Below are 13,119 nucleotides of genomic sequence, written 5' to 3'. Positions count from 1 at the left end.
GCTGGTGTTGTTTAGTAAGGTTTTTAGAACAGGGATATCTGAGGGAACTGGCGTGTAAGGCAGATAAGGCTTTTTTGTTGTTGATAATGTGTCCTACAGACACACACAGAAGTTCTTGTTCTGCCTCTTCAAAGAAACAGGATACCCGTATTGTCTCCAGGCTGAAAACCCTGCCAATGTTAGCAAGAACAAGCAGAAGATAGGACTGAGGAAAAAGCGAGCTTGCTGAGCTTTTAAAAAATTATCTTTATAAAGTTTTCAAGAGTTCATGTTAAAATGGTTGTGATTAAAATAGTATAGTTTTGAAAACCTGTTTCACTGATTGCCTTTTTCATGTGAACTTGTGTATCATTCTGTGCTCCAATTTATATTTCTGTAGACCAGAGTCAGCAGATTTACCAGGAGATGCAGGGAATCCTGTTTATATAGCAGATTGCTCATGAATGGCAGAGGCATTAAGGGAATACAGGAGTCTTTCCCAGGAATGAAATAAACTCTGTTTATCCCAATACTTAGTACAGCAGTGCTTGTTTTCCAGCACATTGTTCAGATGAAAACAAAAAATGATGTATTTAATCAATACATCCAGCAATGAACTTCGTGGAGGCATGGGTTGGGAGGGTGTGTGTGGTTTTTTTAGTAGGGCTTTGAACTGGAAATATAGCTACCATGTGAAATCTGAGTTCTGGCACCCACTCAGCACGGCAGTCCATCTGCTAGCAAGGCACACTGATTTATTTTTTTTTTAATCCCTTGGTAGTGCCAGATGCAAGTCCTGTGTACCTTAAGGTGAAAGGTAATTCGTGATGCCTTACTAAGGTGGCAAGTGCGCAGACTTCTGTTGCACTGGTGCAGATTACAGTCAGAAAGAACAGACACCTGTATACGTATTTTCTTTTGGGATAAAGGTTTGGTGTGTATGGTTTGTTTCCTTTTCAAGGAAAAAATCATCCAGCACCTTCAGACAACTCAGTATTTAGCAGTGATTGCCTCTGCATTCCTGCTCTCTGTAGTCTTACAGGCTCTGTTAAAATTTTCTCAGTTTGGTTTGCATGTGATAGCTGTGATACTTGTGGTACCTGGGCAGGCACCGGCCGTGCTCATGGGGTCCCACCTCCTTGTTCTCATAGTCTTTCCCCTCCATCCATTTAAAAAAGGAGATTAAAATTAATCACAGTGAGTATAGAATCATTTTGATAAGAAATGCAAAATTCTTTGATAGCATTTTGACAAGTCCTTTTCAAGGTGGGCACTACTTAAAGCTATCAGAAAATGGCTCTTCATAATCAAGTCAGTGGAAGATGTCAACATCCTTGATGCAGAGCTATGAGCAGTGGGGGTTTTTGGGGTTTTTGGTTTGTTTGTGGGGGAATTGTTGTTGTTGTTGTTACTGTTGTTATTGCTTAACAGCAGTCTCAAGCATTTTCTCCTGTGTCAGGATGGTGGAGTTCTGCTGAATGGGACTGTGAAAACTGGAAAGCCTGGACCTCCTTATGGGAAGAGGAGGGCACTAAGATTTTAGGGTGTTTAGTCCTGCATTAAAACAACACCATGGCTGCAAACTGGGAGATAAATCATAATGCTGAACTAGTGTGGAGTTTCATCAACTGCTTCCATGGTCATTTTGGGATGTTAACTTCTCTCCTGATTCTCTGCTTTCTGCTGAAATCATTCCATTTAAATGTCTGTGGTGCTCTGTTTGGATCTCTCTGTAGTGGCACCACTGAAATCGAGTTTTCTGCTGTTGTTACTGATACAGTGTTTTAGCTAAGTTAGAAAGGGGCAAAGAGTTACTTAATGCAAACCAGATTTGCAATCTGTGTGTTTCCAGAGCCTCTGGCACATGGCTTGTGTGGCTAAAAGGCCATAGAGTGCTGTAATCAAAATGCTGTTGTTACATAAATATAATGCTGCCACTTCTTTTGATCTGGCAGTGGTGAGCTCAGCTGCTGAGGATTCTGTTCTTTGTTCATGTCTTCCAAGCTGAAATGCTTTCACATAAAACGAGTGTCTCCATAAATTTGCACCCCATTTTTTTTCTCCCTTTCATATTTTGTTCTCTGAACCCAGAATTTGAGGATAAGGCAGAATTCTGTTATGCTCTTCAGGGGAAAATAGTAGCTCCGTAATTCCTTGGTATTTGATGTGGATGATGATTTGATACTTTATTAAACCACATTTTGCACACATAAGCAACATTGGGATGCTACACTGGGGTCAGCCCAACCATGTGTGCTGCAGTAGAGCAGTGCTTCCTTCTACAAGTGTAATTAAGTTGTTTTGAAGGAAGCTTGTTTTCTTGCCAATAAAAGACCAATTTGAAGTACAAACAGGAAAGACAAGGAATGCTTAGAAAGACAATAAGTCAGCATGCCAAAAAAAAAATTATCCGTAATACTAGGGCTATGGAATAGGTTCCAGTACTGCCTGTTTCCATTATCCTTATGTTGATCTTGCTTTCAGCAGTTTTCTTTATTACTTACTTGGTTCATGTCATAAATTTGATCTGAGAAAAAGATACTTTCGGGCAACTAAAGCTGAGAAAACCAGAACTTTTTACAGTAGTGGGTTGGGTTGTTTTTCAGAGATGCTCTTGAGTGCAGGGACTGAATTGCTATAGAGTTGCACAGAGCAGGGTTTTTCCTTCAGTGCCACTTACCTCAGCAGCTGTTGCTCATGCTCCCTTGCTTTGTGTCCTTGCAGTGTGCCCTAGCTCATGTGGGAAGAGAGCCTGCACAGACCAAAACGAGTGTTGCCATCCCGAGTGCCTGGGGAGCTGCACGGCGCCCGACAACAACACGGCGTGCGTGGCCTGCCGCAACTACTACTACGAGGGCGTGTGCCTGCCCACCTGCCCCCCCAACACGTACAAGTTTGAGGGCTGGCGCTGCGTCACCAGAGAGTTCTGCTCCAAAGTCCCCGCCACGGACGCCAGCGAATACGAGAAGTTTGTGATTCACAACGACGAGTGCATGGCCGAGTGTCCCTCGGGCTTCATCCGCAATGGGAGCCAAAGGTAAGGCAGCTTCTGTCTGGGTTGTCCTATTTGGGTTTGCCAGTCCCTGTTCAAGGGCAGATTGGGGTGCAAATTACTTGGGGTAGAAGGGAGGACACAGGAGGGGGAATTGCAGTGGGGGATTGCATGGCTTCCTGGTAGAAGCTGACTTGATGAATCTTGATAGACCTTCCATGATGAATCCACCTGATGCGTGTGTGTGGTCCTGTGCAGCATCAGTGGGCTCTGGTTCTTCAGCAGGGCTAGAGGAGGTCATGCAATGCAGAACCAGGTCTTCAAGTAGAGAGTAATAAAATGAAAGTTAAGCCCAAGGCTGGAGTTGACTGATGACCATTATCACACAGAACAAACCATAGGAGTTACCTTGCCTTGCGTGTTATTTGCTTTATGTGTGCCTGCATTTTAGACACATGTATTCTTCAGTGTATTTAATTTAATTTCCCTTTTCTCACTATTTCCAGGAGATAACAATGGTGTTTTAGAAGGAAGTAATCATATAGATGGTATGCAGCAGCCAACAATATTATACAGAATAATTTCTTCCAAGATTGTTACTCTCCTCTTGTTATTTAATTCTAACAGTTGGAGCAATGGTTGCTTGTGATTTTTGTCATTTGCCAGTGGTTTAAGCAAGAAGCCTTCATTGCCTACTGACCCTTGGAAGTCATGGAGTTTGAGTGAAGGATAGTCAGTGTGCTAAAATTTGTAGTGCTTCAGTATTATGCTAAAAAGGTGTCTTTGTAGGCTGCTGTGTTTTTTGGAAAGGTGATTGTGGTGATGCAGCAGTTGTGTGTCTGTGTATGTGTGTCATCCATCCATTCCAGGCACTCTCCAGTTGGCATTTGGATACAAGCAACTTAACACAGCCTTTCCCCAAATCCAGGTATTCACCTGAGAAGTGCAGCTTTTGTTATTTCCTGGAGCTTGTAGTAGCAGCAGTTTGAGCCGCTTACGCTGGAGTGCGAGGCCATCCTGTCTTATCTCAGTGTTGTGTTCTCTGCAGAGATTGAAAGGAGCTGTAATTCAAGGCTAGTGAATGTTCTGTTCCCCAGAGGTGCTGTTAACAAATAGTTGCAAATGGAAAGCATTTCCAGCATTCTTTGTACAGTTAGTTGAAGCCTCTTTCTTGTGTCTGCAGCTTTTAGTGGTTTGTGGCATGTTCTAGACCAGGATTTTGAAATAGGAGCTTACTACTAAGAAAAGGAGCTTCTTTCTGTTATGGTTCATGCGTGAAAAACTGTTATCAATTTACATGTTTCTTTAAGCCTCAGAGGAAAGTGGGTTCAGTTTCTTTTAAAAAAAATAAATAGTAAGTCCATGTCCATCAGTATTGTCAGTAGAAACCTTTGTCTTTGGATCTGGGTTTGGGATTTTTTCATTTTTATTTTTTTCTCTCTGAAGTGATAAGGTGGAGTAAGTAATCATGAAATACCAAGAAAAGTGCAAGAATAAATTGAAAAATAAAAATTACCTTGAATCAGGAAGGACATTTACCAGGAGGAGTGATCAGAGGGCCTGTGTTGTGCACAGTGTCCAACTTTGAGATGAATGTGTAGGGAATACAACATGGAGCCTTTAAAAACCTGCTGTAGTCAAAGGCTGGTCTACCCTGAGTTCTTGTTGCTTGAGTTTGGCTGCTAAAAATGCTTCTGACTGCCTGTGAGTAGAAGCAGCAGAAATGAGCGTGTGCTTCAGTGTTGCCTCCCAGCTTCTGGCAATCTGGTTTCTCTGAGTTTGGGGCTGTGTCTTGATGTTTCCATCTGTATCACCCATTTTGAACCTGCTTAGACTTCTGGCCTTCCTCTCTGAATTCCTGTTGCCAATTAGTTGTCCTTGCATCAAGATACAACCTTCTGTTTCCTTAAACTTGCTGCTTTAATGCCTCTTAAGCTGTAAGAAGTAGTGACTAATTGACTGCTCACTTTCTCCACATCCCTCCTAACTGTGTGCCCCCACAGTTGTCTTTCTGAGTTAAACGGCCAGAAGCATGGAATTCCCTAATGCTGAGCTTTAAATATTGGTTTAAGGACATGGACACAGACAACTTTATAAGAATGTGAACAGTATTTTCCCATCTCCAGTTCTTGGCTGGCCTGTTTTGTGAGGTTGGTCCTGGATTAGCACGAAACCTCATTGCACTCTGAGGCTGCCTGCGTAAATGGGAAGGGAGGGGTTTCTGGGTACAATTCAATAAACACACAGTTGCAAGGGCACTGGGTTTTACCTGAGGTTCCTTTGACTTTGGAAGGACCACAGAGCCTTCCAGAAGCTGGCAGACTGTGGGTATGGGTCCATTCAGTCACTGTAGGAGGTACAATGCTCCAGCCTCTCTGGAGTGCAGCAGGCAAGTATATCCTGAACAAGCATGGCAGCTTTCATTCTAGCCTGGATGATTTGCCTAAGCTTTAGAGGGAAATGTCTTCCAAAATTCAACTCAAAGCAGTCTGTTTACTCAGAGTTGCATATCACTGTCTATTTTCAATATCCCCCTCTTTCCTCACAGCATGTTCTGCAGCCCTTGCGAGGGGCCTTGCCCCAAAATTTGTGAGGATGGGAAAACGAAGACCATTGACTCTGTCACATCAGCACAAATGTTGCAGGGATGCACAATTCTCAAGGGAAATCTGCTGATCAACATCCGGCGTGGAAGTAAGTGATCGCCCTCGCTTTTGGAACCCCTGATAAGGCTGCTTTTCACATTTTTCCTTCTGTCGTCAGCATAACGATAAGAACATTAAAAACTCAGCAAACTGTTTGCTTTCCAGGCCCAGAGCAGTGCTCCTGTTTGATTTGGCCCACTGCAGCGCCATCCTGCCTCACACGGGTGGAATAGGTATTCAGCTCGCTGGGAAAGCTGGTATTTTTGTTAGCTTTTTTGGCAGGACAAGGAGCCAGGATTAGGCAGTTAGACAAGCAGTGGTCCCAAAGGAGTAATAAAGGCCCAAAAAGGTGGAAAAGTTGAAAATCCTTGCATTTGGGTAGGTAAATAGCTTGTCACATGGCACTGTAAGACTGCAGATCCTCACTTTTTAAGGCAAGGTGTGGTGTTTTGCTAGAACATGGAATCCAGAGTGCTGAGAACTCGTATAAAGCCTAACACTGTGCTGCTGGATGGTCAGCATTAGTGAGCTGGCCACCTCTGTCACATGTCTTGAACAAGCGCTGGATTAAATTTGTCAGAGCAGTGATTCATCAGCCAGGGAGGTGTTGACAGCTGATGAGCTCTTAAAAGCAGAGTAAAAATTGCTGTTAGTTTTTATTGGACTTGTATGTCCTTATGGAAGGTCCCTTTTGGTTTCATTAATAAGGTTGAAAGATTGAGATCTGTTTGATTCCCTACCTCGTGCTGAATGAAAGTTCCAGGGGTTTAGTTACAGCAGCATGTGAATTTTTTTACTTTTGGTCCCACTGCTACAGGTACAATCTTCCCATATGGGATACGTTCCAGTTACCTGTGGCAAGCGTGAGGGAGTTTTTAAATTTTATTTAAGCATTGTTTTAGAGTGCTGAAGAGCATCTGATTATTTGGTATGGGAACCAACCATTGGTATTTGGTCTTCCGAGCCATCTGTTAGGACTTTGGTGTGTTTATGGCAACAAACACGCCCCATAGCAGCTTCTCCCAAGTCCTTAAAAACTTCCCCTTGGAGCTGCGGCTTAATTAACTTGGCAAGGTGGTGACACCAGGCAATGGGATTGGGCCAGGGGTTGCTGGAGGTAAGGACAGCAAAGCTTGAGCTTGTGAAGGATGGGGTGTTGAAGACCTGTGCAGGGACAGCTCATAGAGGGGAGGCAGTTCTGAAGAGTGGAGCTTCCTCTGCAGTCATTTTAATAATTTCTAATAGAAAATCGGCTTCAGTAAGTTGTGTGGAACGTGCTCCATGGCAGGAGGGCTTGCTTATGCTTTTATCTTTGCTGTTTCATCAACTGGTTCAGTTTTGTAGCCAGAGCTTTTCAGGTCATGGAAAGCAATGCTCTGTGGCCCAGAGCAGACCAGGAACACACCCTTTCCTCTCCATCTTCAGTCTCATTCTCTGTTTTCCACTGGAGCTTTCTGCCTGAGCTTTGCTCCATACCAAAATAACAGTTCCATCTCATGATGTGTACATTTACACAAGGGTCTTTTCATCCCTGCCAGAATGCTGGCTCACCATTTGGTGCTGGCTTTAGAGGTCAATGCCCATGGAAAAATCAGATATTCGAGTATGGAAAAGCAAGACTGGTTTCCCACTGTTACTCTGTGGCTTTTTTTTGCCCTTCAACCATCTGGCTGCACAGGCAACTGTTCCTGGGGGAGGAAAACCAGTGTCTCTCATTTTCAAAAGCAACAAGTACAAACATTTTCTTTTACTGAGCTAATACTGCATTGAGCAGAATATTAGTCAAAGCTGTGAATTCTGTTATGATAATGATTATCTTTTTCTTACTGTAGATAACATTGCTTCAGAACTGGAGAATTTTATGGGTCTGATTGAGACAGTAACGGGGTATGTGAAGATTCGTCATTCCCATGCATTGGTCTCCCTGTCTTTTCTGAAGAACCTGCGATACATTCTGGGAGAGGAGCAGGTGGACGGGTAAGTGTTCAGATATTTGCAAATGCAATTTCACTTTAATACAAAGCTCTGGAATAAGTCTCCTAAAAACCATTCACTTGTCATTTATGGAATCTCCTCTTCCACTAATACGCAGCGTTTTTCTCCTCATGAACACCTCTGCACAGCATTGCTCATTTGCATTACTGCCCAAATCAGCATATTAAATGGAGTATATTACAAGTATTTTATGGTACCCTTGCTGTTGCTTTTCACTTTAGGTTTTCCTAGTAGATTCTTTACATCAATAAAGTGGTTTTGTTTGTTCTTTTTGCTCTATTTGAGAAAAGAGCATCTTCAGAAACAGTTGGATTTTCTTGCAGTTCTTTACTGTTGGCTTTTAGCAGAGTTTTATGGAGAAGTCAGCTGAAAGGAAATGCGCATTTTACTGACCAGGGAGTGCAACTGGAAGTGACCCAGCTAATGTTAAACAGTGCAAGTTGCTATTGTTTGCAGCTCCTTGAAATGTTAGCATTACATGGATTATCTACTGAGCACGCAAAAGACCGGTCAGGAAAAGTTGATCCCTTGAAATGTTTGCTGTGGATTATATTGCTTCTATAATTACTCACCATGTGATACTTCTTGCTGTACATAACTTGTGTTTTCCTATGATGGTAAAAGACTGTCAAGGCAAAAGTTTTTATCCCTGCAGAGCATGTGATGCTGAAGTGTGGTGAGGGTCCTTCATCAAACTGTCTTGCTCTTTCTCATCCCAAATCAAGTAGCCATCCCAGTTAAAACCAGTGTTCTGTGGAAGAAATCAGTCGCCCTCCATATTGACAGAACTGTTAAATGAAGAATTTGAGGAATTTGTAGAAGAAAAGGTGGTAGGAGGGTCATTGGAAAGGTTGTTTGTGTCTTATTTATTTGCCCTAACTTTATGAAGTTAAAACATGAGGGATTCTTCACAGCCTCCCTCTTTCTCTCAGGCTGGTCTTTGGTCAGCCCTAAATTCTTAAAATTCCACCATCTGACAGAGTGAGTGCAAGGGCAACTCTCCCTCCTGCCCTTGCAGAGCATGCTGTCTGCTCAGGAAGAGCACTGGCTCTGTGGAGAAGCTTGTTTCCACCTGCAAATCCCAGAGGATTGTCAGTGCCGAGCATGGGCTCGTTCAGCTGCTCCCGGCAGGCTGTGCTCTCAGACACTCCAATTATCAATTTGTCTTTGCTTCTCTCCCCTCTTCCCTCAACCTCTTTGAATTTGAGTTTAGGTTTGTGTCTCAGGAAGTAATTATGTTTATGGTACCTTGTCTGTCAGCAAGCAGAGCTGAAATGGGGGGAAACAGGAGATTTATCAGTCAGATTCCCAAACAGAGAAGTAAACAGGTGTAGCTTTGAGGAAGAAAACAGGACTGAGTGGGGAGATAAAACAGATCTATAGTAAAGAGCTGCTTGTGCTAAAATTCCCCTATGTTAGGAAATGACTGCAGTTACATACTAAGGGGCAGGGGCAGCCTCTTTGCTTGGAAAACATCTGGCATAATTTAGGCATTACCACAGTCTAAATAACATGTCCAAAAATAGTTAGGTGGAAGTAGGCACCTGACAAGGAAGGACTGAGCTTGAACAATTACTTGGGCAGAATTATGAACAACAGGGAGTGGGATCTTAACCTGGGAAGCAGTGTGCTGCTCTTTGTGCCAGCAGTGCCTTGAGGAGGAGTGAGAGGGAGGGTAACTGAAAGCCCATTATGATCGTTGTTCATTACATGACTGACCCCACTGCCACTGTCCTTTTATTTATTGAACTGGACTAACGAAACAGCACTTCAGAACTTCCTTGTTCCTTATTCAGTTGCTGGTGCTTGCCTTGGTTATCACAGAAAGTGGAAAGTTTAAAGGGAATCTACTTTGTTTGTTTTTAGAGTTTTCATTGCCTCTTTTGAAAACCATGTCTGTAGTGAATGTGCTCACACAGCAAGAAAATAATTTCTCCTTGCAAATAGGGAAACTGAGATGGAGATGTGCTAGAGAGGTCTCGGCGCCTGTTGCAGGGTTTTGTTTCCTCGTCTGGTGCTGACTCTTGCAGGTCCCTCCATCCTCTGCTGGGGTCTGTGTGGTCACTGCTGTGTGCATAGATGGTATGTAGGTAGCGCTTCCCAGAGCATCCCAGTTTGGGTACCTGGCAAATGAGCAGTTTGTGGCCCTCAGGAGCAGCCGAGAAGATGGTGACTGAGGAGGAATTTCAGTTGTGGCACTGGCCTGCTCTGATGTTGTGTTTCAACTTCTGCAGCAAACTGGGGGACAGTCTGTAAAATCAAAACAACCTCCCCCCTGTTTTCTACACCATTTTGAGGCAGAGGCATCAGCTGTCAGGCCTGTTGGAAGGTGTACACAGGATCTCTAGCTGTTGTGTGGTTCCTCACTGAGGAATTTACGGTTTGTTTTCCTGGGGTCATTATTGTCAGGGTGTGGTGAATTCACAGTCGGCAGAAGAGCAGCAAGGCCTGATCTAACCACAGCATTCCAGCAGAGCAGGCACCCTGTGCTGAGGGCGTCTGGAGAATGAATGACGCCTTCCAAACCTTTGGTGACACCTGGCTGCAGTGCAGGCTCCCATGCTCCTCAGCTTGGTCCTGGTTTTGGGGGAGTTTCTGTTTCTCAGCTGCCCATGTGTGAGTGAAGTTTGAAAAAGTGAGCTGGGGAGTTTGTATGTGGAGGTGTGAGGCTGAGTTTGTGTGGAGGTTTCAGAAGCTCGTAAGTTTAGCTTTTCAAACCAGAAAGAAAACACGGAACTTTAGTAAGGTGCAGTACTTTCAAATCAACACAGGATTTGGTGATGTCTTTCAAATCCCACAGGCAGTTCAGCATCCTTGTTCTCTCCTGGCAGAATGCATTTAAAGCACAAACATGTCTCTGCTCCCTTGTTAATTGAGCACATTCTTCTCAGCATCTGTGTGAAGTGGTACTAGGTGTATCAACTTCATTAGAAATCAGGTCCTGGGTAGTTAGGGGACAGGTGGAAATATGAGAAACAACTTGTCTTTCACATGGTTCTGAAAATATGCTCTACATCACAGGAAATGGCAAATCTGTGCAGACTGGAACCAGAATGCACGGTTTTTGTTTCAGGTTGGGTGAGGGAGAAATTAGTGCTAAATTTTAAATGAAGTAATTGAAGGAAAACCATAAATTAGTAGTATAGCAGCTTTTTATGAGCCCTATGGTTTGTCTGCCACATTTCCCTGCAGAAACTCTGTAGTTAGAAGGGTTTGCAGAAAGCCCAGTGTAGCTCTGTTGACAAGGGCTTAGCAGTGCAAGATGGGCTTCGCTGTGTTAATAATGGATTTTGTGTTGCTGTAGTTAATGGGGGGGGGGGACTTCCCACCAGAGTGAAATAAATACTGCTGTGACGAGTTGGCTTGATTTAGGTTCATCAGCCACACAGACCTTTATCTCATTTCCCGATGGTGCATTCCTGTCCCTACTATTCTGAAATGTCAGTGTCCTTGCAGGCGTTGTCTTGCTGCTGATGTAGAGCCTATAATCTTGCTTCTGTAGCACGTGTGTCTTTTCCTTCTGTCCAGTTGAGTAGTACCGGGAATTTCTTCATAATATTTAATAGGCCTTTTGCACAGAACTTTTATACAGTATCTGTGGAAATAAAGGATGTGCATGTTATTCCAGGGCTGTGCTTAGGGAGTGGGCTCGGCACAGCTGCCTGTGTTTAGTTCTGTGCTCTGAAGTGTGGATCCTGTGCAGTCAGTACAACTGTTTGCTGTTGGGTTTCGATGTACAGGTGCAACTGTTCTTGGCACAATGTAGGAAATCTTTATTGGGCCAAGAGGTAAACTAAGAGAGGCTAGGAAACCTCTCTGTGCAAACTCTTAGAGCTGCTTTTGTAAACATAAGCAAGAGTTGTGCTGATGACTGTGTTTTATTGTCAGAACTCCAGAAGCCTTTTCCTCCCATGAGGTATCTAAGGTTACTGCTTCCCATTTGCCACCAAATGGAAAATCCAATGTAGAGACCTGCTGTTCAGAGGATATGAATTTATATTCCTCATAGCAGCTCCTATACAATTACTAGAACACATGTTAGAGTGGGCTGTAGACGGTGTGGTGTCACCCTTGGAATCCTTTGTCACACTCATTTCCCTGCCCCCTAAACATTCATTGCTTCATGGGAGAGAAGAAAGCCCTTTGCTGAACACCAATTTAAAGTAAGAGGGAACAGCACAGTATTTTAAAGTTTTCTTTTATTAAGGTATTCTTCGCTGGAATGGGCTGTGAATTAAAACAAGTATTTTCTTCTTCAAAAACTTCCTTGTAGGAATTATTCCTTCTATGTGCTCGACAACCACAATCTTCAGCAGCTGTGGGACTGGAACCATCATAACTTGACAATCAGTGAGGGGAAAATGTACTTTGCATTTAATCCTAAACTGTGTGTTTCTGAGATTTACCGTATGGAGGAAGTTTCAGGAACCAAGGGACGACAGAGCAAAGGAGATATAAATCCAAGGAACAATGGGGAGAGAGCCTCTTGTAAGTAAACAAACAAAAAAAATCTCAATGCCAGCTGCACAGGAGGGTATCACAAGAACAAACCCAACATGCTGACATGTTGCTGACCATTGCAATATTTAGAATTTAGGATTTGCAGGAGGCTTTCAGCCCTTCTGCTTGTTCAGGCTTTAAACTGTAGCTGTGGAGGTACCTTTGCATGGGTGGAAAATGATGTGGTTACACTGTCCCTATCTCATCTGTAAAACCCACTTGTAGAAGATGACTGCTTCCCAAATCCCCTGTTTTGTGACAGCAGCAGCAGATAACAATAGGAGCATACCTGGGAAATGAGAAATGAAATCCAGTAGTTTGGTGTATCCAACAAGGAGCAATTTCTCAGTCTCCTTTGTAACTGTGCATCATTATAGGTGTTTTCCTCTCTCAGATACTTACTTTTTCTTGATACTGAGGATGCTGCTGAATAACAATTTCATAGACACCAAAGCAAACTGTTTCTGTTACGTTCAGCTTCTTTTAAGCTTCTGCCAAATATTGTACCTGGTTGCTAGAAAATAGTAGTTGTAAACTTAGTTTTCTCTGCTTTGTTTTTGAAGTATTTGCTTTTGAATTGAGAACACTTTTTAATGTTCTGCAGTATTCCTAAGCCTGAGTGTCTCTGCATTTAATTTTGGATTCTGCAATGGTCAGAGTTATTGGAAAGTCCTCTCTTGGCTTTGGTGGTCTGCACATCAGGTCTCCAGGTGTAACAGCACGTTTAAAAGCAATTTCTCATCTAGGAATTAAGAACGCCTACGAGTTTCACCTCAAAGCCTTAAAACTGACAATGCATTTTTCCCTTGGTTGGTTTGTGGTGTTTTTGGAACTGAGTAAACTTAAATGGATCTTGTGTATAAGTCAAGCCCCCTTGTTGTGGATGGGGTTTACAAAACTAGGACACGTAGTCTGCTGAATGTCTCTTTAGGCATGATGCAGACGCGCAGATGGCCCAGATCCTTGTTGTAAGCACCCTCCATTCTTTGCACATTCAATAGAGCAAAG

The 13,119-nt window shown here is 43.2% G+C and overlaps 1 protein-coding gene across 2 annotated transcripts in view; it reads left to right on the top strand.

Moving 5' to 3' along the window:
- The window catches only part of IGF1R (insulin like growth factor 1 receptor), a 173,846-nt gene that overhangs the window by 125,731 nt on the left and 34,996 nt on the right, over nucleotides 1-13,119 (top strand). For both annotated transcript variants that reach the window (XM_048317237.1, XM_048317236.1), the window contains exons 3-6: nucleotides 2,704-3,016; nucleotides 5,520-5,665; nucleotides 7,449-7,593; nucleotides 11,885-12,099. In XM_048317237.1, coding sequence (XP_048173194.1) covers nucleotides 2,704-3,016; nucleotides 5,520-5,665; nucleotides 7,449-7,593; nucleotides 11,885-12,099 — 819 coding nt within the window. The remainder of the gene's footprint in view (nucleotides 1-2,703; nucleotides 3,017-5,519; nucleotides 5,666-7,448; nucleotides 7,594-11,884; nucleotides 12,100-13,119) is intronic.

The sequence above is a fragment of the Corvus hawaiiensis genome, chromosome 13 (genome assembly GCF_020740725.1).
Source record: "Corvus hawaiiensis isolate bCorHaw1 chromosome 13, bCorHaw1.pri.cur, whole genome shotgun sequence".
Classification (NCBI taxonomy): domain Eukaryota; kingdom Metazoa; phylum Chordata; class Aves; order Passeriformes; family Corvidae; genus Corvus; species Corvus hawaiiensis.
Note: the sequence above shows the minus strand (reverse complement) of the source record. Positions and strands in the feature narration are given on the sequence as shown.